The 26,975-nt window shown below is 45.0% G+C and overlaps 1 protein-coding gene across 2 annotated transcripts in view; it reads right to left on the minus strand.

Moving 5' to 3' along the window:
* The window catches only part of LOC115650617 (acyl-CoA 6-desaturase-like), a 41,208-nt gene extending 24,655 nt beyond the window's left edge, over window positions 1-16,553 (minus strand). Inside the window, exons 1-4 of one of the 2 annotated variants that reach the window (XM_030560831.1) lie at window positions 16,038-16,552; window positions 3,138-3,248; window positions 1,421-1,618; window positions 901-1,002 (exon numbers count right to left, since the gene is read on the minus strand). In XM_030560831.1, coding sequence (XP_030416691.1) covers window positions 901-1,002; window positions 1,421-1,618; window positions 3,138-3,248; window positions 16,038-16,244 — 618 coding nt within the window. In that variant the 5' untranslated portion in view covers window positions 16,245-16,552. Of the gene's footprint in view, window positions 1-900; window positions 1,003-1,420; window positions 1,619-3,137; window positions 3,249-16,037 lie in introns of both variants that reach the window. The other variant, XM_030560832.1, reaches the window with a different exon arrangement.
* Window positions 16,554-26,975: the final 10,422 nt, after the last annotated feature.

Consider the following 26,975-nt stretch of genomic DNA (forward strand, 5'->3'; position numbering starts at 1 on the left):
ACCAGGAAGAATGGGCTGCTTCTGCTAGGACTGCCTATTTCCTCTCCTTGCATTAAAGCCAGTTGGGTAGCAATTGAGCATTATTTGTGCTGCTTCCAAATTGGGAAATGTCTGGTCAGTACCACCCAAGCTGGGCCTCAAAAGGAGTAGAGGGACACCATCCACAAGGTGAGAACAGAACTGTGGCCAAGGAGGTTACTTGTTGCTGTGGTTTTCAATAGATGATGCCCCACTTTGGGTCTAGACACAGTGTTGTCTCACTGCTGCCTTTTAATACTTTTTATTGCTAGTGGGGTCATTCCATGCCGGAGGTTAAAATGACCAAGGCCAAACTAAATGTGCATCTAATAATGCCTACCATTCCATCCCTTCCTACAAGATTCCCCACTGTAGGTGGATCCTTTTGCCAGCTATATTGTATAGGACTCTTGTGTTGGACTCTATCCGCGACTGAAGTTCTAAAATGTCGCGAATGGGTGAGAGATGGTAGGATGGTCATTTTAATCAATAAACACGTTACTCAGGCTTTATGTAGGGAAAGTGGGGGGAATGGGGAATAAAGGAGATTGTATAATGCTTCATTTTAACAATCTTATGGGCCAGATCCCCAGCTGGCAGAAATCAGCATAGTTCCATTGGTGTTACTGGAGCTATGATGATTTACACCAGCTGAGGATCTGGCTCCCCGATCTGAGCCTCCAAGAACTCCACCTGGAATCTGTCACTAATTCTTCCTCTCTGCTGCTGCTCCTCTGAAAGGGTGAGATCCGACTGGCAGGCTGAGGTTTATAGCTTTTACACCTAGAGTCTGTGAAATGGGATGGAGTGGATCTCCAGTCTCCTTCGCTGCAATCATTTCCTTTCTGCAGTGTGTGCTGGCATCCAGCAAATGACCTTTACCTTCAGGTGCCCGATGACAAACTTGTGGACGATATGGTTCCATTTAGACTTCTTAAAGACAGAGAGATGTCCAAAGTCATGCTGTAGCCACCCAGCCTGGGCCTGCAGAGGAAAAAGGACCAGGGGTGACAGGGCTGCTTGAAATCGAAGGTAAGTAAGAAAAGACACCCAGAGTGGAAGGCAAGTATTGTGTGTCTGTATGAAATTTGCACAGTCCTATGCAAGGAAAAAGTGTGGAAGGGGGAGAGTTTTGTATTAATTTCATTGGTATTGGATCTATGGAAGGGAGACCTGAGACAGGCAGTGGACTCAATGCATCTGGGTGTGAGGCAGTGACTAGGCTCACTATGAGCAAGAACAAGGCAGTGAGGGGGCTGAGGGGTGCATGAGGTTCATGAATGTTCTTCCAAAGTGAGTGTTGTGATAGTCCTGGCATGAGGTGCTCTGAACGACTGGATGCACTTACACGTCACCTGTAATGGAAGCACCTGCCCCCCCATTACTCTGTGCTATTTCTCACCTGGGAGGTTGCAAGGATGCAGGAAAGGATAAAGGTTGTGATCCAGCTGGTGCCATAGTATGAAACTAGTAACCAAGCCAAAGCTTCCATCATGATGATGTGAGCCAGGTAAAGGGAGAAAAATAAGGGATCTGCTTTGAACAAATTCATATCCTCTGCTGTCTTTCTCAGGGCCCGGAAATCATCCACCAGCTGGGGCTGCAAAATGGAAATGCAAAATTTAAGGTGCATCTTCTTTACGTGTGTGAATGTGTCCATTCAAGCTTGGGCTTTCACACCACTAACCCCTGCCTGTTTTGGAGCCATCAGCTTCCCCAGAATGGGAGAAGAATTAATCTTTGTACTCATGCAGTCTTCAGAATTTCTACACTGCCCCTGGCAGGCACCTGATCCTAGTCCCTACCCTGATGGGTCTTACCCCACCTTCTGAATTACAATTAAAATCCAGATCCTCAGCTGGTGTAAGTCACCCGAGACCCACTGAAGTCAATATATCTATGGCAATTTACACCAGCTGGTTCAACACCTCTCCATTTATCCAGTCTCAGTGCTCCGTAATTCATTCCATTTACGTTATAAAGGGACATCTCCCCTCTCCTTGGGGAAGAGAGAATTCAGTCTCTTCTCTTATGCATAACCCTGAAGCTCTGCAGATGAGAGAGTATAGTGCCAAGATAGCTCCGTTCTCTTTGGGATGTGTTCAGTTAGTGTGCAGCCAAGCAGGTCAAGAGGTAATGCAGGTTAATGTATTCATGCACAATAGCAGTGACACAGGCATGTCATCAACTCAGCAGGCTAAAGAACAATAAGGAAGAGAAAGGGTTTCACTTTAGGAGTCAGTTGTGCAGTGCACAGGCTCTGAATAATGAATGAATGGAACATTTGGGACTTGCATAGAGCTGGACACATTGACGTGGGGTGGATAAAGGGCTCTGCTGTGTTACAGCTTCATAAGCACAGTGCTTAGAGCGAGCAGTTTGTTTCATCTCACCCACTGGTGTTATTGCCACTTACTCCACAAACATGGCCACTTTCACAGATTTCTCCATTGTTGAGAGCTAATCAGGATAATCCCATATGAAGTCCAGAGTAGTGGGCTACATGGTCAATGGTATGGAGCAGAGGATGGAAGAGAGTTCAAATCTGCTTTAGATGACAAGCAGTCTCATTTTGATGGCCTCGTGGACTTTTGTCCATAGCACAAAACTGACATGCAATATGGAACGATGGACAGACCCAGGTCATGAAAATTTGAGCAACAGGGTTGTTGACTAGAGATGAACTCCAGCCACAAAGACTGGATCCAGATCTTGATCCATATTTATCCAAAGTTTGCAAGTGTTCAAATCGGCGAGTTTGAACTGGGCTCTTCTTTAGTTGTCACAGATCAGGCCTGAACGGCTCAGGCAGCCTGCAGGAGGGGAATAGCAGGGGGTGCTGCAGGTCAGGAGAAGTTGACCTAAGTGTTGCCTGTCCCTGCACCAGTCAATACTGGGACATCCACATGGCCTCACAGAGCTGTCTGACTGTGAGTGTCTTTCCCTACAGTTTTCTGTACTTGCTAGAGTTTTCTATAGTGAAGAAGGCTTGTGAATTATATATAGTGGCTTTGCACACAGGACTTGGAGGGCAGCTTTGTAGATAAACTGCGGCATAATCAGACTGTAGACTCTTCTCCAGAAACAGAGCCTTCAGAGAGGAGTTTGCAGCTACTCACGTTTTTGCCTCGGTCCTGGCTAGGTTTCCCTGGGGCAAGCTCTCCAATCAGTAATGGCTTAAGAAACTTCTGCACAAAGCTGGGGTTGAGGTGAAAGGCCCAGAAAGCATCCTGGATTGGAAACACAAGCAGACAGATGGGATTCAATAAAAATGATTGCTCACTGCTTACTGGTCATTTCCTGTTTATTCCCAGTAATGACTTCTCCTCAGAGTTTCTCCCACATTACCCCAGCAGTTTCCCCAATTCTGGTGTCAGTTCACTGTCAGTACCCACAGTACGCAACTCTTTCAGCGCAGTGTTCCTGGTTCTAGCAGATGCTGCTAGAAGTAGGTGAATGAATATACAGTCTGTAGACAAAGGGCCAGAGTTTTAAAGGTATTTAGGTGCCTAAAGATGCGGATAGGTACCTAGAGCAATTTTCATAAGCTCCTAGGTGCCTAATTCCCTTTGTTTTCAATGGAGTTAAGCACCTAGGCAAAAAGAGGTCCAATATATCTTTCACCCCAATTAGAAGCTGTGAATTTGTCTGCCTTATGTATCAGAAAAACATCTTTCGATATGCAGATGATCAGTCTCATTCTTTCAGTATAATGTCTCTAGTAAGCCATGAAGGATCTGAAAAGAAAGATATTAAATATAATCAGAGAATGTATGGATGATGTCCACTAAATTTAGAGGAATGATTAAAGATTTTTTGGGTTTTCTTTCTAAGTTAGTATTATTATTTGCATTACCAACAAAACAAAAAATAATAAAGTAGGACCCCATTGCACAATATAAACACCAGAACAAAAGAACAATCCCTGCCCCAAGGAATTTTCAATCAAAGTGTGAGAAAGTGAAAACAGATGCATATAGACAAATGGAAGAGTACAAGTAAGCAAGGAGACAATATTGGTCACTGTGATAGGCAGTGCTCTCTGCACACCAACAGCCTTCTGTAATTCTAAAAGTGATAAGAATTCCAGAGGAAAAAGAATATTGAAAGCCTGTGTATAGCTCTAAAATGTTCAATGAAAATGCTTAAAAGGGGGGAATTGCAACTCCAGGCTTGAAAGCTTGAATGCCCAAGCTTGAGATCCAGCCCAAGGTGCAACATCAAAGCACTGTCTACATAGCTATTTTTAATGCACTAGTTTGAGTCCCACTAACACAAGTGTGTGAATCTGGCCTGGGAGACTCGCTCCCAGTGTAGACATACCCTAAAACATCCGTAGTACTGAAACAGTAGTATGTCAAAGTACAGTATGGAACTTTTAATGCACAGTAGCAGGGGCCACCTAGCCAGTTAGTGCATGGCAAGCTAGTGTGCTACAGATTTACACTCTGGCTTCTAGACTAGACTAGACTAGATGTGATAAATCCACCCCTGCTGGATCGATCGCTACCCGCCAATCCAGCGGGTAGTGTAGATATACCCTAAGTCTCTGTGTAGACAAGCCTTAAGCAGCCTGGTCTCAGAAATACTGTGCAAGGTAAAAGTTGACCTGAGAAAAACCTTGTGTTAACATTAGTAAGCGAACGCTTCCTAGATGCAATAAAAAAGGGTTATCCATATCAAATTCTGTTCAGATACTGGCTATAATATTTATCCAACTGGCAAATCTGATGGTTAGATTTCAGCTTTAAAATCTGACTGGAACCCCAGCAAATTCATAAAATTGACCCCCACTTATGCACCCAGAACATGCCAGCTCCCACACAGTGGAGGGGAAAACGATAAATCCATTTGTCAGAGAGGTTTTCTTCAGTGTTTTCAAGGTGTTGGATAGTTCCCTCCTTATAATGTGCAAGGTTCTGGCTCTGCTACCTTGAGACACTGGATGGGATGCAGAGGCCAAGTTGCTGAGTTAGCCAGAATTCTGCATGGGGCTCCCCCATCAGTGAATACTGCATGTGTGTAACAAATGTTCCTCTCTGTGCTTTGCCAGTTCCATTAGAGGCAAAACCTTGATTCTTCCTCCATCCAACCCTTTCCTGCTCAGTTTAGGTACCCAGCTCCCACAGGTGCTGGCAAGGAAAAGGGACTATACTCCTGATGGGATTCTGACCGACCCTTTAGTTTTACACACCCCTCCAATCACTGGATCTGGCCGAAATGTGGCCGAAAGTGGCAGTGGGGTGGGGAGTTTCTCAAAAGCAAGGATCCTTCCCTCTAGCTGAGTCATTTCTGATACGGCAAAATTCTGGGATTCACTCCAGAATCTTCACAGAACTTCCACCCAGTGAATTTCAACAGGCCGAATGGTACTGAGATCTACTGTCACACGAGCCATCACCAGAAACCCGCTTATTTGTTTAAATTGCCAAATTCCTTGTCTATGGTATTTCCCTTTGCTTGACAGATCACAAGGGGACTCAGCCTTTGTTTTCTTTTGCCTGACATTGTCCATTACCTAGTGATATAGCTCATTGCCAGCATGTGGATTTTCACTATTCACACAATGAGACTGGCTATGTGGTCACTGTGTCACCCAAGGAACTAAGGGTAAGATTTTCAAAGGAGACAAGGTATTGGCCAAGGTCTCTGAGCCTGGAATAGAATGCAGGAGTGTTAAGTCCATCTATTGAGAAGGGCCTAGCAAACAGAGCACAGAAAACTTGGGAGTCTGTAGGAGGGAGTTCAGGGGATTTTCATTCTTTCTTCTTTAAGGTAAGAGACTTGAAAGAAAAGACAATGATGGCTATGGAAGCGGCCCTAGAGGTGTCCTGAGGAGAAGTGGAGACAAAGACTGGATGCAGAACCTGCGGGTTGTATAATATCTTTGAATGGGTACCTGATGAAAGCTATTTACATATGACATGCCACCTGATAGAGCTCATGGCAGAAAAGATCCGAGTGCTAGAGCTCCACCTTGAGATGATGGTGGAGTTCAGATGGGGATTTGAAGACATGAGAGAGAAAAGAAGAGAGGACTGTAAAGACACAAGAAGTGATAACACAGTTTGTTACGAAGGATTGCAAAAGAGGTTCTAGTGGGGTACTGTCAGGGGTTAGATACAGACCCCCAGGGTTGGATTTCGATACTACCGGAAATTGTGCCATTTTGGGAGACTTTAACTTCCCAGACATAGATTGGAGAAAAATGCTACCAATAATGGTAAGGCCCAGTTACTCCTGGATGTGGTAGCTGACAAGATTTCACCAAACGGTCACTGAGCCCACAAGAGTTGATGCTATTTTAGACTTGGTTTTGGTAAGTAGTGGGGACATTATAGAAGAGCTGGTCATAGGAAAAAACCTTGGATCGAGTGATCACAAGTTGACTCGGTTTAAATTCAATGGAAGGATAATCCAAACAGGTTGGCTGCTATGTTTTTTTTACTTCAAAAGGGCAGTCTTTGAGAAATTAAGGGAACTAATTAGTGAAGTCAGATGGACCAAACAGCTCAGGGACTTGAATGTGGAGAGGGCTTGGAATTTCTTTAATTCAACAGTGCAAAAACTGTCTGGAATTTGCATCCCAAGCAAGGGGAAAAAACTTGTAGGGAAGTGCTCCAGATTTAGCTGGATGAACAATCACCTCATAAAGGAGATGAGTAAACAAAGAACCTACAAGGAATAGAAGAAGCGATTAATCATCTAAAAAAGCTGCATCGTGGAGGTCAGAAAGTGTGAGGAGAAGGCAAGAATTGTCAAAAGTCAAGCTGAGTTGGACCTTGTCAAAGAAATTAAAACAAACACTAAAAGGTTCATTATAACTAAAAAGAGGACAAGAAAATAAGTGGGGCTGCTGTGCAGTGAGAATGGGATAGAAATTAAAGATTATCTAGCTATATCCCCAGTAAATTAATACTTTGCCTCAGTTCTCGATAAAAAAGACAAAATTGGGAGTCATTGTCAATGAAGAGGAGGATTGGAATATCATATGAGGGAAATGGATGATCTTGAGGACTGGAGAAAGAGGAATGGGATGAAATTTAATAGCATAGAAGTGTAAGGTCATGCACTTAGGGACTGATAAGGAATTTCTGCTATAGACTGGGGCCTCATCAATTGGAAATGACAGAGGAGGGAAAAGACCTGGAAGTATCAGTTGATCACAAGATGGTTATAAGCCACCAATGTGATGTTGCTCTGAAAAAAGCAAATACCATCCTAAGATGTATCAGATAAAAAATTTCTAGTAGAGACAGGAAAGCATTAATGCCATTGTACAAGGCACTGGTAAGAATGCTGTGTATAAATATGAACAGCTGTGTTCAAGAAAGATGAATTCAAATTGGAACAAATGCAGAGAAGAGCTGGAAATTAGGTTTTTTATCACCAGAGTGAGGTTTGGGACCAGACTTCCTAGAGGAGTAGTGGGGGCCAACAACCTAACTAGTTTTAATCTGGAGCTATTATGTTAATGAATGGAATTATATGATGGGGTTGCCTATGATAGCATGGGACTGGGGTCTGTAATTTAGAGCTGGCCCCTTTCAGTCCTATGTTCCTATTGGTCTAAACACTAAGGGCCAGATTTTCAAGTGCTTCATTATCCACAACTGACCTGTATAGGAGCGTGATGCGTTAGATCACAGAAACTCCCTTGGGAACTGCCAGCTGATGTGCCAAGACTACTTCTGCCCCTGCTTTCCTGCCCTGACAGCTTGGGACTTCAGGGCCCTGCCTGGTTTGAGCCAGATGTGCTAGGCTGCTGCAAACCCAGACTAAGGTCTCAACTATGACCCCTAACAGCTGTAGGCTTAACTGAAAGCATCTTAAGAAGTGTTCCTGTCTTTAACACTCAGATGCGCAACTCCCCAATGGGATCCAAACCCCAAATAAATCTGTTTTACCCTGTATAAAACTTATACAGGGTAAACTCATAAATTGTTCACCCTCTATAACACTGATAGAGAGAGATGCACAGCTGTTTGCCGCCACCCCTCCCCTCCGGTATTAATACATACTCTGGGTTTATTAATAAGTAAAAAGAGATTTTATTAAATAAAGAAAGTAGGATTTAAGTGGTTCCAAGTAGTAACAGACAGAACAAAGTGAATTACCAAGTAAAATAAAATAAAACACACAAGTCTGAGCCTAACACAGTAAGAAAACTGAATACAGATAAAACCTCACCCTCAGAACTGTTCCAGTAGCCTTCCTTTAACAGACTAGTCTCCTTCTAGTGTGGGTCCAGAGATCACTCACACCCCCTGTAGTGACTGTCCTTCGTTCCAGTTTCTCTCAGGTACCCTTGCGGGGTGGAGAGGCTCTCTCTTGAGCTAGCTGAAGACCAAATGGAAGGGTCTCCCAGGGGCTTAAATAGACTTTCTCTTGTGGATGGACACCTCTCCCACCCCCTGTGTAGAATCTCAGCTCCAAGATGGAGTTTTGGAGTCACATGGGCAAGTCACATGTCCATGCATGACTCAGAACTTACAGGTAGCGGCCATGGTTCACATGCCACCTGGAAGGTCTTCAAGTAGATTTCTTATGTGGATTGCAGCCTTCCAAGATCCATTGTCCGTTAAGTGCTTCTTGACTGGACACTTAACTTGCATATTCCTTTCTCAATAAGCTGACCAAATGTTTAACTAACGCGATGGCTACACTGGTGCTTTACAGCTCTGCAACTTTCTCGCTCGGGGTGTGAAAAAAACACCCCCGAGCACTGCAAGATACAGCGCTGTAAAGCGTCAGTGTAAACAGTGCAACAGCGCTGGGAACGTGGCTCCCAGCGCTGCAAGCTAAACCCCATGAGGATGTGGTTTACGTGCAGCGCTGGGAGAGCTCTCTCCCAGCGCTGGCACTGCGACTACACTCAAACTTCAAAGCACTGCCGTGGCAGTGCTCCCGCGGCAGCGCTTTGAAGTTTCGAGTGTAGCCATATCCTAAGGCTACTTAGAAATCAAGCAAGTATACAGCCAATATTCCTAACTTCAAGTACAAAAATGATACATGTATACAATTAGGAGGAATGTATTCAGTAGGTGATAACCTTTACAAAAATATGTTGTTACATGACATATGTAGCATAAAACATATTCCAGTTATGTCATATATACATTCATACGCATATTTTCATAAAACCTCATGGGGTGTAATGTCACAACGAGATGACCTCTTTTCAAAATCTGTCCTAAATTGTGGGAGCTGAACCCTTCTGAAAATACTGGGCTAAGAGCTTGATCCAAAGCCCGTTGGAGTCAGAGAGTCTTTCAGTTTACCCCAAAAGGCTTTGGATCAGGCCCTAAAACTGCTCTGTCCACCTCAATTTTGCTGGAGGAAGTGGAAAAGCAAGGAGGAAGAAGAGGGAATGTCAATCTGAGTCATTTAAGTTGGGGCTAAAGAAACACAGAGAGGAGGCTATTAGCATCACTGTATGAGAAGCAAGGGCTGGAGCAGGGAGAAGGTGGAGAACCAGCAGGGGGAGGGAGAGAAAGAAAAAGAAAGTCCATGGGAATAATGAAGTGATTAGGAAAGCTGTAAAATAGCAGAGTCTCAGCAGGGTGGAAGAGGCAGAATATGTTGCCTAATAACACGAATAAAGTAAGTGAAAAAAAACCAAAAAACATCTGATTTACATAATGTCCATTTTTCAGGGAGTCAGGACTTTCCCATTAGTTCTGGGAGCAATTTGATCCCTTTCCACCTCAACCAGGGAGAGAGAAACCTTTCTCTTATTGGGTTAGTGTGTATCAAAGTGTCTAAACAATCCCTCTTTATAAGCAAGAGAGGATCAAAGTGAAAGCCTGTTACCATAAGGGATGATCTGCAGTCAGATTCAGTTTGTGCCTTTACTATATTGAAAGATTGGCCCTGATTTCAGTCACTGGCTGCACCAGTGCAAACCCCCAGTATGGGCAAAGAAAGCCATGATTTGCACAGGCACATTTCAAGCAGGGGTGAGACCCATTGGTTCCCATCATCGTTGTTTGCCTTGTGGACACTAAGGGTTAGCACCGATACAGCTACACCAATAGCTGAAACTGGGATAAATCCCCAGTGTCAACAAGGCTTTCAGCACAAGCTTCCACTGGGTACAGTTTGGAACTCTTTCTGTTTAGTCCTCTGACCTAGTCCAAGCAAACTTTGTCCTGAGTCATTAGTTCTATCTATGTACCCCATACAGACGCCCCCTAGGTTACGCAAACATGACTTACACAAATCCACACTTATGGAAAAAGTTCCAAAGCTAGAAATGGGGGGGAGGAATTGGGGTTTTTTTGCGTAAGTGTTGGGTATACGTTTCTGAATTATCCAAAATTCGAGTTAAGCAAAGCATTCCGGAATGGAATGCTTGTATAAGTCGGGGAGCGTCTGTATATGTATATAGCCTCCATTGCTGTAGTATCTGAGCACCTCACAATCTCTGCTGTATTTATACTCACAACATCCCTGTGAAGTAGGGAAATGCTATTATTTCTATTTTACATATGGGAGCTTGAGATACAGGGAGCCAAGTGACCTGCCCAAGGTCACACAGGAAGTCTGTGGCAGAACAGGGACTTAAAACCAGCTCTTCCAGCCCTGAGCTAATGCCCTAACCACTGGTCCATCCTTCCCCTGATCTGACAACAAGCCTCCATGGGTATTCCCTCAAAATGTTAATGCAAGTCACTAGACTCCTTCCTCCTCACTCCTGTTGTGGGACTGACATCATCTCCAGAAGATGACCCAAAAGGGAAGTAAGGGAGGATGATGGTAACCAGAATTAATGTTTGGGGGTGAATATCCAAGGACTCTTGCTGCCAGGTCATGGAGAATCAGCCACTCAGAGCAAAGGTTCTGAGAAAAAAGAAGGAGCACTTGAATCACAAAGGAAATTATAGAGAATATCTGATTAGCATTATTTAGTTCATTGAAAAAATGAATCTTCTAGGGCAGCGGTTCCCAAACTGGGGTTCGTGAACCCCTGGGGAGTTCACGAAATATTATAGGGGGTTCTTGGGAAAAAATTCCCTAATGGTGGACAGACCTGTCCATAGGGATTCCAGGCAGCACGGGGCCTTGGGGACTTCCAAGAGCTAAGCAGATCAAAGCAAGCATATCTATCACACTGAGGAGATTTAAACTTCAAGACTCCTTATACAAAATAGAAAGGGAGGTGGATATTTTTTGCTTTTTTTTAAAATTAAATAGGCTGCTAGTGTTGTTTTTAAATTATTGTGAAGAAAAGTTCAAGCTTTGTTGTAACGTGCACTGTTTGCCTGGACTGCTCAAGACCTGAATGCTTGCGTAGGAGGAACTCTTTGAGTTGGCTTCTTAAATACCTTCATGCTCTTTCATATCTGATACTCCTTGATGAAACATAGGAGCCAGAGGCACCAGTACGGGGGGTGATGAGGGTCAAGTGCTGCCCCCGCATCGGCATGAACCACCCCGCGGATCCCTCCCCTTTTTTTCTGGCCGCGGCTGGCCCCCACCACTTTTCCGGTGTGCCCCCCAGACCCCAGGTGCAGCAGGCTTTGCCTCCACACTCATTTTTTCTACTGGCGCCTCTGATAGGAGCCTTGTCTTATAACAGGCTTAATCAAAACTGATGTAAGCTACAAAAGGGAGATCTTGGAAGAATGTTTCCATTTTCATAATATAATTAACATACTGTAATGATAAATAATAATTAATAAATAGTGTGTAATAAACATGTAATAAAACACATTTTATATTTCCAATATCACTGCTTTTATAATTTATGCTGCAATAAGTGAGAAAATCCCTGGAAATATTCATTTTTAGGAGGGGGTTCATGAGACGACATTTTAGTGAAAGGGGTTGTTAAAGTTTGGGAACCACTGTTCTAGGAGCTGGCTCACTCTCATCATGATCTCTTTCTGATTCATGTGGTGTTAGTGGAGAGCAGCTCAAAGAAGTATCTTCTGCTTGCTACTCAGCTGTCCTCCCACCCCACCTCCAGGGTTACCCTACCAATATCCCCTCCCACTTTTCCTCATAATGTATTCCCCAAATACACGACATGAATTTCATAATGCTTCCAGGGAGAGAGCCTGCCCTGGATCCTTTCTTCAATCCATTTATTTTGAGGGGCCTTAAAAGTCTCACTGTGATGGGTTGCATCACAGAAACCCCTGGGGGCTGCCACCTGATTTGCCAAGACTACTTCTGCCCCTGCTTTCTTGCCCTGGCAGCTTGGGACTTCAGTGCACTGCCTGGCTTGAGCCAGACTAGCTAGCCTGCTGCAAACCCAGACTCAGGTCTGAACCACGTCCCCTAACAGCTGTAGGCTTAATTGAAAGCAGCTTAAGAAGTGTTCCTGTTTTAACACTCAGATGCTCAACTCCCAATGGGGTTCAAACCCCAAATAAATCTGTTTTACCCTGTATAAAGTTTATAAATTTATAAGTTTAATACTCATAAATTGTTCGCCCTCTATAACACAGAGAGAGAGAGATGCACAGCTATTTGCCCTCCCCGCCCCACAGGTACTAACATATACTCTGGGTTAATTAATAAGTAAAAGTCATTTTATTAAATACAGAAAATAGAATTTAAGTGGTTCCAAGTAGTAACAGAAAGAACAAAGTGAATTACCAAGTAAAATAAAATAAAACACACAAGTCTGAGCCTAATACAGTAAGAAAACTGAACACAGATAAAACCTCACCCTCAGAACTGTTCCAGTAACCTTCCTTTTACAGGCTAGTCTCCTTCTAGTGTGGGTCCAGCAATCACTCACGCCCCCTGTAGTGACTGTCCTTTGTTCCAGTTTCTCTCAGGTATCCTTGGGGGTGGAGAGGCTATCTGTTGAGCCAGCTGAAGACCAAATGGAGGGGTCTCCCAGGGGCTTAAATAGACTTCCATTTGTGGGTGGATACCCCTCCCACTGCCTGTGTAGAATTCCAGCTCCAAGATGGAGTTTTGGAGTCACATGGGCAAGTCACAAGTCCATGCATGACTCACAACTTACATGTAGCAGCCATGGTTCACATGCCACCTTGAAGGTCCTCAAGTAGACTTCTTATGCCGCGGCAGCTCTTTGAAGTTTCGAGTGTGGTCGCAGCGCCAGCGCTGGGAGAGAGCTCTCCCAGCGCTGCACGTACTCCACATCCTCTACGGGTGTAGCTTGCAGCGCTGGGAGCTGAAATCAAGCAAGTATACAGCCAATATTCCTAACTTCAAGTACAAAAATGATACATTCATACAAACAAGAGGAATGTATTCAGTAAATCATAACCTTTACAGAGATATGTTACATGACATATGTAGCATAAAACATATTCCAGTTATGTCATATATACATTTATAAGCATATTTCCATAAAGCCTTATGGGGTGCACCGTCACATTCACTTCTCTATGGGAAAAGACGGAAACCTGCAACATACAAAATGCCAGGGTTGCCCTTGAGTCCCCTGTTGCTCTCACACCTTACTCCCATTCTCAAGGGAGATCCCGGGGGCAGTGCGGTCATAGATGGAATCCTCCATCTGAGCATGGCTGAGATTCATTAAGTCTGTCACAGACTTATGCAGAGAGGGGAATGTTTCAACATACTCCCACAGCAGCCTAGAGAACACTAGCTCCTGAATATTTAATACTGAGTTCATCTCTCATCACCAGAAAAAAGAGAGCGACAATGACAGACAAGTTCTTGTGTCATCAGATACATCTCTTGCATTGTATTTCCAATTTCTCCCAGGCCAGCAAGTCATGGGTTCAAGTCCCAAATAGGGATTTGGGATAACCCTCAGTGCTCCAGTGGGAGATGTGCTATGAAATAATCGGATATGTTACATTCAGATCTCTTCTGCCTGTCCCCCACTGGACATTGTCCAGATGAGTTGAAGGTTCCTTGGTGTTGCTAACATGTCAGTGAGAGGAGCTGTCCTGGCTTCTCCCTGTAAAACAGTTTTTGACCTCTAGAGATGCGTGAGTTGTAGCTGAGCACCAAAATTGGTGCCCTATTTGCCATCCCAATCACAGCATTATAGTATCCAGGCTCTTGCTTTGTGAAGCCCTTGGGACAGTCAACAGTTTAAAAGGCACCATGGAAGACACTGCAAATCTAGTCCATTTTCTCAAGGTCTAAGGCAGTATGACAGCTGTCCATGAGATGAGGCATAAACAGAATGCCACAGGTGCCAACTGTGAGAACACAGTGGGGTGTGGCCTGTGTAGGACGAACTCTGAGCATGGGCAACCTGTGACAGATAACCAGGCTGGCACGGGCACTCTTGGTACAAAGATCTTTAGAGGTAGGCTCATGATGAATGAATGGGTTGTCATGGGAACCATCAATATCAGCAGCTTTAGGGACATCCTGTGGTGAGTCAACACATGCAATCATACCCCATCGACGTGGGTGTTCAAAGGTGGACAAGAAGAATGATATGCGCTGCCTTAGTGGGTGGTGTTTGTGACACGAACAGGAGCTGCTGGTGTCAATGCCCTTGAGAGTTGGTTCATGACAACCGAACAAACTGGTGTGGATCCTTAGGTGTAACCCATGATGGAGGTACAGGCACTGTCGGTGTACGTTCCCATTGGGCAGGCTGGGATGGATGGTCAGGCGCTGATGATGTGAGCATCCTTAAGGCTGGGGACCTTATAAGACTCAAGAATGTGAATTACATTGCAGAGTTGTGTTTTTGTCATTACTACCTTCCCCTGAGCACTCCCAGTTCCTAATTTCCTGAAGCCCTCAGTTAACTATGTCAGTTTAGTCTTGATATCCTTTTACAGCTGCATGAGAGGGGCATTTTGTGGCTGATGATTGTAGATATACAGAAAAGTTGTGAGCCTGATGCAGATCGAGTCCCTTTCACTGACAGAGCTTGGCAGCGGGTGCTTGAATCTGAACCTACATTGAGATCATTCTGCCTCCTACTGGACAGGGCTGCACTGAAGACTGTGGAGTGGGATATGGTTGGGGAAGCTACACAACACTGATAGAACCACAAACCTGTGGGACAATCCTCGCAAAGACAAGCTGAATCCGAGAGCAAGACCAAACACCCTTTGAGTGACAAACTGGAGACATCTGAGCCAAAGCGGTCTCTCATTTGTACTGCTGCTGCAACCCTTTTGGTTTCAATGGGTTTGTGCTAATGCAGCTGAAAGGAGAATATGGCCCATTTGCAAAGCCCATTCATTCAGAGGCTTTGCTCCAAGGGCACAGAGTAAGCAAAGGAAATCATTGTACTTTAAGGAGAGTGACTGGAAATAACCTCACCGCCAGTGATCTGCAGCAAACGCACACCTGGAGAAAGCCAGCTGCAGTGCACGATGTCAGACCCACCTCTCCCGTCTGGTGAGGAGCCCCAGTACACAAGTGGTTAGTTCATCCAGCTGCTTGTTCTCTCCGGCCCCCTGACGTCTCTGGGGCACACATAGTGTGGAGAGCCACAAGGCAGCGAGCGGCGGGCTGATGGGAGCACAGACTCGGTGGCTGCGCTCCTGGGCCAGGTGGTTTGGGAACCGCCGCCAGCGAGCCATGGGCCAATCCTGCAGCTGCTCCCTCCGCTCTCTTGGGGGTGGAAGCCATGGAAACGGGAGGCAAAGCTCAGTGCAGCAGCAGCTGTGGCAAACGGATCCGATTCTTTCCTTACACAGCGGCGGCAGAGCCCCCTGCCTCCTGGGGGAGAGAGCAAAGCGGCTCCCTGATCTGCCCTCTCAACCCCCCCGCTCAGCCCCTTCGGAGCCTGCGCTGCCCCCCGCTTACCCCTGTTTTGGGGGCTGGCTAGCGGGGCTCCCCACGCGAGCGCCACCTGCCAGGTAAGGAGAGAACTGGGGATCGCTTGATCCCGGACTCAAAGGGCCGAGGCTGCACCAGACCAAAGGCAAACACTGGGGGGAGACGCCTCGCGATTCCCCACCAACCCGCTCCTCAGCCCGTGCGCCCGGCTGACTTCAGCGGCGCTACCCTGCAGCCAGCCCGGCGCTAGCGCCCCTTCCCCCCGAGCCGCGGGCAGCTGTCAGAGCCCCCGGGAGGCGGCTGTGCCTTACCGTAGCATCTTCGCCGGCGTAGTGGCTGATCACCCGGGAGCCGCCCGGGTGCCTGGCTGCCCACTTGGTGATGTTGTAAACCTTGCGCTCGATCACCAGCCACTTGTCGGTCCGCAGGTTGTGCCGCCGGATCTCCTCCCAGCTGTAGAGCCGGCTCTGCGCCTCGCGCTCCCCTACCTCCTCGCCTTTCTCCCCGCCTTTCCCCATGGGCGCCCCTGGCTCCGCGCTCCCCCGGCCCGAACAGCCCGCTGCCCCCCGGCCTGCCTGCGCCTCCTGGAGCGGCTGGAAGGAAAGAGCGTTTCCCCCGGGATGAATTCAGCTGATCCCCTGTTCTCCCCTCTTCCCGCCTCTCATGTTCGCTCTTGGCTTCTCTTTGTCTTCCCTTCCCTCTCCGCTGCCAGCCCCTTTACAGTCACCCCGCCCCGTTGCCTGCTTTGAAGTGCCCCCTAGGCTACACTTCTCTGCACTGATAGGCTTCCTCCTCTCCGCTAATAACCCTGCTCTATGGGAACCTCAGGTAGCCCCCCCCCCAGCAGCATCCCCCTCCATTCATCACTGGGGGGGGTGTTGGGGGGGCTCGTGTTCCACAGTGATCAGCAGAGCTCCTGCACCAATCCCAGCTCGCCTCCCAGCAGAGCCGGAGCCAGCCATTGGCTGGGGTTGATCTTGCAAAGGGGAAAGCGGGCTGAATTCCAGCATAAACCTGAAGAAGCCTTGCCATTGTATCCCACTGGGATGGGGCCAGCTCCCTCAAGAGAGGCAGCAGAAAGAGGGTACCTCGCAAAGGGATGGGGGGGGAGGTGTAATTTTTGTTTGCATTTGTATTTTGGCTTGGGTTTTAGAAAGCTGGTTCAGGGCTGTCATCTCATTGGTAATTAGTGCCGGTTTTAGGAAGGAGACATTTAGACTGTGACCGAAATTAGCATGATTTGGTCCCTTTGATCATACTGAATTATGGCCAAGATCGCTATCATGCACTGCGGTTTCTTCCACAGCCCAGGCGGTTCATCTCTTTTTAGGGCAGTTCTTTGCTTGGGGCAGTGCTTGGTGTCAATATCATTAGCGGGTAGGAGAATTCCCTGCTTCTTTAGCCCCCAGGGCACTTCATAATAAAACGATCCCCATTCTTAGTTGCCAAGGCTTTGCAGCTGAAAGGCAAAAAGAATGGCACAGCAGTGACACTACCTTCCTTCAGGTGTGGAGGGACATTTATAACAACTTTCCAGGGCAATCCAATCCTGACCCATGGCACCCCCTTCTTCTCCTGACCTGCATGGCTCTGCCAATACATCTCATGGTTCACCTGCTGCAGGCATATCATGGCACTCTTATAAATCCCCTCTTACCCCAGATTTGTCAATTCACCTTAAGCCTGATCTGCAACATTCAAGTCATTTTAAACCCAGGCCCTTCACACGGCTCCAAGTGCACCTGTTACATCGCAGATATTCCACTCCACTTCCCCATAGAGCTACCATACATCTCAACCCTGAACTGCAGCAGCATGACTCAAGGATTTCAAGGTACAAAGAGGAGGTCAAGGAGTGGCTTGTTTCCAGTCTGTAAGAACCTACATGGGGAACAAATATTTTGTAATAGGCTTTTCATTTTAGCAGACATAGGTATAACAAAATTCAGTGACTGAAAGTTGAAGCTAGACATACTGAGATTGGAAATACGGTGTATATTTTCAACAGTGAGGGTAATTAACCATTGGAACAATTTACCAGGATTGTGGGGATTCTCTGTCATTGACAATTTTAAAATCAAGACTGTATTTTCTTAATGATATGCTGTAGTTCAAAAAAATTGCTTTGGGGAAAGTTCTATAGCATGTGTTACGTAGGTGGTTGGTTAGACTAGATGATCATAATTATCCCTTCTGTCCTTGGAATCTATGAATCCTCTCTTTTGTTTCTGCCCCCCAAACAACTATTTCAAAGTAACTCACTGACTGCCAATGCAGCCCCTTCATATACCATCCTTGGGTGTCTGCATTGCTCTGCCAGCATTGCTCAATCCTGTCCTGCAGCCCCTGTGATTATTCCAATCCTGGGTCCCATGCCTCCATAGCTCTGCCGATGAATATTAATCCTGTCCCCTCTTGCTAGTCCACCTGTATGTCCTCTGCACAGCTCTGCCAATATGCCCAATCTTCCCCTTTCAGGATAAACTGGACACTCTGAGACAAGCTGATCAGTTTCCTGGCACAGGCAAAACTGGCAAGACCTGTACCTTGTGCTCTTTGGTTGTATTTCCCATGCTGCTTTGCCTAGTGTATGTTTGTGGTGGCATAACTGCCCTAAGTGCATGTGGAATAACTTGACTGATTGTGCCTCCCAGGGCCAGTGCTAGATTTTCTCACAGTTTAGGCAGCCCCTCTCACCCTGGAAAACTGTCCTGGATGGTGAAAGGCTGCAGCTAGGACAGAGCCCCATTAGTCTGGACCCAGTTGCTGGTGGAGGGAGGGAAGTCCTTAAAAAAGCAGACCCTTCCCCCAAAAGTTGTTTAACTTGGTGGGTAGTGGCCAGGCCAAAGCCACATAAATGGGATGGCTTACAGTCCTGGACGGACTCCCAGCTGCCACCAAGGCTTTTCCCAAATTTGGCGGCTGGAAGAACAGTTAGGCCAAAGTTACATTGGCAAAACAGCTGCCTTCCACTTCTGCTGGGTTGGGTAGACACACTTAAATGATCACACTCATCCTCTTTGAAAGCTGTCCTGGCAGGCGTGGTGACTATGCAGGAGCTGTGTGGCAGTGGTGGCTCCTAGCCCTGCTGCTGCTGTATTGCTGTGTAGGAGTAACAACACATGAAATTTGATGCCCTAGGTGATCTCAAACCCCTCACAGCCCTGATGCCATCCAAGAATGAGTATGGTTCCAATACTCTGCTATGCTCCTAGTGTGTAACAAGCCACTCAGACTTACTTGTGCCACTTTGTTCAGTTGCCTCTTTAATACTGGTCATTTTCAGTCTGCTTGTAGGTATATTTCAGAATTACATGTACCCGCATGCCATTCCCTACAACTGCTACCAGCCAATGCAATTCTTGCCTAAGCATCATGCTCTAGGATCTCTCTTCCTGGCACTAAAGAATGTGTATTTTGTATTTCTGCAAGTAGAGAATCAAGCTCTGTAATCTGAATGGTGATGCGAAGAATGGTTTCTCAATAATTGATTCAAGTGGTTTATAGTCTCATTCAAGTGTAGCATAACAATACTGATAAAAGTGCCTGCAGCCAAATACAGTTGGCTTTAGTTCATTTTCACAGAATCATAGATTATTAGGGTTGGAAGGGACCTAAGGAGATCATCTAGTCCAACCCCCTGCTCAAAGCAGGATCAATCCCCAAATGGTGCCCTCAAGCATTGAATTCACAACCTTGGGTTTAAGCAGGCCAATGCTCAAACCACTGAGCTATCCCTCCCCCCTTTTCTATCTAGGCATAATAATCCTTGCTTGGCATGGATAATTTTGATGTGTCCAACAGCAGTCAACACTCCTGGAGGAAAACTGCAGCAGGTCCATTGTCAGATGCATCTACTCTTTATGAACTGTTGGACTGAGATTCACTTACTAAGCAGATGGACCTAACAAATCTTTATTAAGGCAAAACACTCAGCAAGTGGTGATCAGTTACTTATAAGTGGGACATTCATCAGGACCATCTCACCACAATCACCTCCAGCACTGGACAATAAAGCTTCAACTTCCCTTTGTCACACAAACTTATTTGTAACTTTTTGTTATCTTTTCTTATATGTATGTACATGTAGAATCATAGAATCATAGAATATCAGGGTTGGAAGGGACCTCAGGAGGTCATCTAGTCCACCCCCCCTGCTCAAAGCAGGACCAATTCCCAACTAAATCATCCCAGCCAGGGTTTTGTCAAGCCTGACCTTAAAAACCTCTAAGGAAGGAGATTCCACCACCTCCCTAGGGAACCCATTCCAGTGCTTCACCACTCTCTGAGTGAAAAAGTTTTTCCTAATATCCAACCTAAACCTCCCCCACTGCAACTTGAAACCATTACTCCTTGTTCTGTCATCAGGTACCACTGAGAACAGTCTAGATCCATCCTCTTTGGAACCATCTTTCAGGTAGTTGAAAGCAGCTATCAAATCCCCCCTCATTCTTCTCTTCTGCAGACTAAACAATCCCAGTTCCCTCAGCCTCTCCTCATAAGTCATGTGCTCCAGCCCCCTAATCATTTTTGTTGCCCTCCACTGGACTCTTTCCAATTTTTCCACATCCTTCTTGTAGTGTGGGGCCCAAAACTGGACACAGTACTCCAGATGAGGCCTCACCAATGTCGAATAGAGGGGAATGATCACATCCTTCAATCTGCTGGCAATGCCCCTACTTATACAGCCCAAAATGCGGTTAGCCTTCTTGGCAACAAGGGCTCACTGTTGACTCATCCAGCTTCTCATCCACTGTAAGCCCTAGGTCCTTTTCTTCAGAACTGCTTCCTAGCCATTCGGTCCCTAGTCTGTAACAGTGAATGGGATTCTTCCGTCCTAAATGCAGGACTCTGCACTTGTCCTTGTTGAATCTCATCAGGTTTCTTTTGGCCCAGTCCTCTAATTTGTCTAGGTCCCTCTGTATCCTATCCCTACCCTCCAGCATATCTGCCTCTCCTCCAAGTTCAGTGTCATCTGCAAACTTGCTGAGAGTGAAGTCCACGCCATCCTCCGGATCATTAATGAAGATATTGAACAAAACTGGCTCCAGGACCAACCCTTGGGGCACTCCACTTGATACCGGCTGCCAACTAGACATGGAGCCATTGATCACTATCCGTTGAGCCCGACTATCTAGCCAGCTTTCTATCCACCTTATAGTCCAATCATCCAGCCCATACTTCTTTAACTTGCTGGCAAGAATACTGTGGGAGACTATATCAAAAATTTTGCTAAAGTCAAGGAAATAACACACCTACTGCTTTCCCTTCATGCACATACTCAGTTATCTCCGCATAGAAGGCAATTAAGTTAGTCAGGCATGACTTGCCCTTGGTGAATCCATGCTGTCTGTTCCTGATCACTTTCCTCTCCTCTAAGTGCTTCAGAATTGATTACTTGAGGACCTGCTCCATGATTTTTCCAGGAACTGAGGTGAGGCTGACTGGCCTGTAGTTCCCCGGATCCTCCTTCTTCCCTTTTTTAAAGATGGGCACTACAGTAGCCTTTTTCCTACTACAGTAGCCTTTTTCCACATTAACGCTCTCATTTCCGCATTAACTCTCCTCCCATCAGTGTAGGTTTGGTGTTGGTTCAAACTGATCTTTTCTTTTCTTTACAAACATGATTACTCTGCAGTTTCTTACACGTGTGGTTCTACTTATGCTTACACTGTTAAATGTGATCAGAACAGATGTTTAAAATTCACAGCAGGCTTCTATCAGGCCCAAATATGTCTTTGGCTCCCAACACGAGCCCACTCCTGCTCTCATTGGTGTTTATGGCAAAATTCCATGTAACTTCAATGGTAACAAGGTTGGGCACCACTTGGGTCAAAAAGACAAACAATGGACTCTGTTTTTTGTGGTAAGTAGTTTCTTGTTTAGGAAAGCAATGGCATATGGCTTATCCTGAATTAATTCAATATCCCCCTGAAGCAGCCACTGCAATGCTGCATTGATTTTATACACATTGGGGTGATTTGTCTTGGTGTAACTCCACTGACTTTCTGGAGATGTTCCTGATTTACACCAGCCTGTTCTATTTAGCTCTATGTCAAAGAAAATAGACTGCCCACAAGTATAATAGTATTCTTTGACAAAAACTAGATTAAGGTGGAGTTAAGTTTGAGCATATAGATCAGTAACATAAGGACAAAAAACACTACAGAGATGTTGTAATTATCCCCAAACCAAGCATTACAAATCCAGGGAATTCAGAGTTAAGGTTATACTTAAAAGGAAACCAAACACATTAAGGTAAGAAATGCACTCTCTCTGGGGCACTTGGCATTGGCCACTGTCGGCGGACAGGATTCAGGGCTGGATGGACCTTGGTCTGATCCAGTATAATCGTTCTTATGCTCATTTACAACACCCAAACAACCTGTACTCTGCTCTATAGTGATGTCATTCAGCAAACATTAAGTCCTTCATTTATTTCATGTCAGTGTGTCTCCAGCTTTTGCATTCTGTGGGTGTGTGCATTCATGAGGGTGATGGGGAATCTCCAGGTGGAATAAAGGTAGCATAGTCAACTGCACACCACTCAATCCTGGACCAGCCAAGGAAGGGATGTGGATAGAGTGTATTTGTGCTGTGGTGATTCTGGAGTAGTGAAATCCTGCCTCCAGGATTGCACAATGCAGAAAGGTGATAGAAATTTACTTATGTTCCTCCCCACTGCTTCACTGCATCTGCGGATCTGACTTGCTGCTTCTAATGTAATTTACATGGTGTCTGTGGGCTGATGTGAACTACACCTGTCTTATATTTTCCCAAACAGTCTGTAATAACATCCTGAAAGGACCTACAGGCATGATGTCCATCATTTTGCTGAAGTATTAGGGCCAGATCCTCAGCATCTGTAAACCAGTGTAGCTCCATTGGCACCATTCAGTGCACTGCCAGTTCATGCCAACTGTCCGCAGTGTTTGAGATGTGAGTGTACCATTGGTTTATATAAGGGCAATAATATATTCCCAGTCATATTCTCTATTCCCTCCCCTTTTTTTTTAACACTCGTGACAGCAGCTCCTTTTAATTTCCATCTAACAATCTGTACTTATGCCTATAGGTTGACTTTAGGTCTTTAACATTGACTAGTAGCTGGGAAGATGGTAAATCGGACAGAACTTGTTTGACAAACCTCTTCATTTCCTTGTTATTTACTGACTTCTTTATTCATTTCCTTTTCCTTATTTCCCAGCAGATGGACTAGACACCAGATTTGGGTGCTAGCAGGGGGACCTGACGGGCTCCTTATTATCTGATTTCTTTCGGCAGCATTGAACTTGCCAGGGCACAGTCAGATTCTGGACGCTTATGTAGATGTAACACTTAGTGCTCAGCTTTAGTTCAGTCTCTTAGCTCTTTTGGGAAATCGATCTTTGGTCTGACATGTAGGATCCCTGCATTAGGAGATGGCTAATTAATGGGACCATAAACCTTGGATATCAAATGAAACCTGAAGTCCATAGAAGACCCTGAAAGGCCCTTGGGGAGCGGAGTGCAAGTTGAGGGAGATTAGGGAGGGATACCATTGTCGGAGAAAAACTCAGTTCTCACTTTTTGCTTGGGTGCAGCAAATCAAATACTTTATTATTTCTCCAGCAATTGTAATAGAGGGAGGGAATGCCTTAGGACACTGGGTCGCCCCAGTCTCGGACAGGTCTCTCAACAGGTAAACAATTACAGCAAGCATTTATACCTTTGTTACAGACAATAACAAGCAATAATACAGACAATAATGAGCAACAGCTGCATTTTGCTTATACATAGGCTATCCTGCGATCTTATTTTCCTCACTTCTGGGCGCCAGTCTACGTATTTAATTATCAGTGCAAGGTCGTGATAACTTCTCACACAGTTCTTCCCTACTCGCCTCACACTATCCTCGCTTCTACAAATCTCACGTCATTAGGGTTACAGCTGGCCTAACTCTTGCTAACAGACTGACATGCATTAAGATCCCCTACAAATCCTTGTCAATTCTTTCCCTTGTTCCACACTCCCCCCTTTTGTACTTCTAGTACAACAGATATTCTCAAATCTCTATTTGCATTAAGCCATGGATTTCTAATTCTACATCAGATGTTTCAACCTTAGGGATTTTCACTGGATGTAATGACAATACATGATTAGCATGGACATGAAATGTATTACTATTATTATGTCTTTTACAACAGCAATAACATAATCCTAAACTAACTAACAACAATGCAAGCAACAATATCCCCATAGCAATAATATGATGAGGTTGTTGTACAGTTTTGGTTACAAAGCATAATATATCATACTTAGTACACAAAGTAGACACTCCACAAGCTGTATGAAAGGCATTCTTTTCAGCTTGATATATATTCTGAAGCATGTGAATTTGCCCTTCCAATTCAGAGACTCTTTGAACCTCTGGTAACAATGAAAGCAAATTTTGAAATTGATCAGGTACTAAGCTGGTCCAATTAAAGGGTATCTGGAAACTAAGGGCTACTTGCAAAATTCTATCTGCAGGCCAATAAACAATATGTTTGTCTGCAGTGGTAATGAGATTAAAATGTATATCTTGCAATGTGGTAGTTTTAACATACACACAGAGATCATTAGCTTGAAAAAGTAGGTGTCCTGTCAGGATAGTTTCTTGTCCTCTACCTTCCCAGCAAACGTTATCATGAACAATGACAACTTCCGCTGGCTTCAGTTTATGGATGCACTGAAGCTGTAGGGGTTTTAACAGCCAAATGTCCATTGACTCCCTATTCCTATTCAAAATATCAGATGTTATTTTAGAGGCACTGACTATAAATCAGTTAGGTATACCAGGTGGTCTAATTTCCCAGATGTCTCGGTGAATAATCCAGTCCCATATGCATCCTCCCCATGGACCCATCAGGGTTCGGTATGTGGGAACCCACACCCCCCAACCAGTCCAAATGCTTGGAAGGAGCACTGTGAATGTCCACACTTTCACCCAGAAAGTTTCCAGTATGTCTCCATGACCACAGATCAGATGGTACTCCTTAGGTGTCTGAAAGGGCAGTGGGCGAAGTCTGGTGCTCAAGATCACTCCGAATGGCCATCAGCTGGTCATTCAGGAAATTCTGAATTTCTAAATATACTAGATCCCACTGCAATGCCTTCCCAGCCTCAGTGATATTCAATACCATCTCTGTTAGTAACTTCTGGGTCATAGAACTAAGGGTGGAAATAACATGTAACTCACCAACTCTAGACTGTACTTGGGTTAGCTGAGCTCCAGAAATAAGGCTAGTGGCTTTTTCTAGTTGGCCCGATTTCTTATCATGTTCTTGGCTTTTAATAATATTCCAAATGGCTGCTGCGCTATTGGATCCATCCCATAGGGATCCGGTCAAGTCCCTCTTCTTCCAGAGGAAATAACCCAGGCCCTCTGTTATGCTAATCTAATGGCAGCCCCTAGTGTTGTATTAATCACAGTCCATTGATATTCTAATACATATCTCTTTGGTGTAGTACTATATTACATCTGTTGGTTGTATACCTTTAACTAATCTCAGGTACTTTCAAGAGGCATTGACATTAATAGCATAGGAGGGGGTGTATTGCAATAACATACAGGTTACATTATTCGTCACTGGAATGGTTTCAATACAAGTAAAATTTCCTGTGGCAGAACAAACTCTTTGGGCATTCATTTGATTATTCACTAATTGGGTAACCAAATAACAATAAGGGCTTCTTTCATGTAACACAGTACAAATTCCAGGAATAGCCTTCGTATCTACTTCACTATGGATCCCATCAATTTCAATTACAGATTCTGGGGTTTATTTGTAGTGATATCGTAGATTTCTATTTCCACTGATCCATTTATTCTTCACTCAATTGTTCACTTATATGGGATATCCTGAACTTTAAACATTTTTTTTCCCAAACAATCTTTAAATAAATCACTAAAGTGTGAAGGCCTTGGCCATTGGTTTTATCAAATATATGACATTGTCTGTATTTGGATGTATTACAGGGGTAATAGTGTAATGGAGGAGATGGCAGAGGCAGTGGCAACAAAGTGCCTTTGGTACTTGTCATTTAAAATCCAATTAGAGAGAGCAATACATGCTGAAGTATTTATCCAAAACACAGGGGACAGCTTGTTGAATAAACCCCAAAATCCAATCAATACCACATTCCCAAGCAGGGTCCCACAAATGTCTTCCTGCCAGTGTATAATTCTTTGTTTCCTCACCAGGATCAGTTCTTAATGTCCCTTCTAGTCAGGAATTCCTGGACTTTGGCAATTTCAGTGGAATGAGTGTTCCTTCTTTCCCGAAACAGTCGTGGTTCAGCATCCTACAGGGGAGAGGTTACCAGCACATCACCCTGTAATGGTTTTGATTCTTCTAAAAAAATCCAAAGGCACAGTAGGTCTGTCAGTGGACAAGGGAGAGGTTACTAGCACTTCACCTTGTCCTTTTTCCCTGCTGTCCAGAAGGCACAGAAGGAGAAATAGGCTAATCATCAGTAGGAGAATTCTCCCGAGGTGGAGAGGTCTTTTTGCAGTGAGAATCATGGATCCAGGCAGTCAGTCTTTGGCACTTCTGTCATAGTATCTTTTCCCAATCTGAACCTTAGACTCCAAAAGTTGGGGTACCAGCATGAATTCCTCTAAGCTTAATTACCTGCTTAGATCTGATAAGCTGTCACCAATCAGGAATTCCAGTACCTAATACACTCTGGTCCCCCCAAAACCTTCCCTAGGGACCCCCAAGACCCAGACCCCCTGGATCTTAACACAAGGAAAGTAAACTCTTTCCCTTACCTGTGCCTCTCCTAGGATTTCCCTCCCTGGGTTACCCTGGAAGATTACCGTGATTCAAACTCCTTGAAACTTAAAACAGGGAGGAATGTCCCTTCCCCCACCTCCCCTTTCTCCCTCACCCAGAGGCAATACAGATTCAAGCTCCGTGAATCGAAAACAAAGGGATTCCCCCTTCTCCCCTCCCTTTTCCTTCCCTGTTAAGTACAGATTCAATTCCCTTGAGCCTAAACAAGGAGAAAAAATCAAGCAAGTCTTAAACACAAAACTTTTAATAAAAAAAGAAAGAAAAAGGTAAAAGTTATCTCTGTAATTTAGATGGTAAAAGTTACAGGGTCTGTCAGCTTACAGAAACTGGAGAAAAAGCCTTCTCCAGCAGAAATACAATTTAAAATACTTCCAGCAAACTACACATTTGCAAATACAGAAAACAATCAAAAGACTATAACTGCTTTTC

Source organism: Gopherus evgoodei, chromosome 4, assembly GCF_007399415.2.
Source record: "Gopherus evgoodei ecotype Sinaloan lineage chromosome 4, rGopEvg1_v1.p, whole genome shotgun sequence".
NCBI classification, from domain to species: domain Eukaryota; kingdom Metazoa; phylum Chordata; order Testudines; family Testudinidae; genus Gopherus; species Gopherus evgoodei.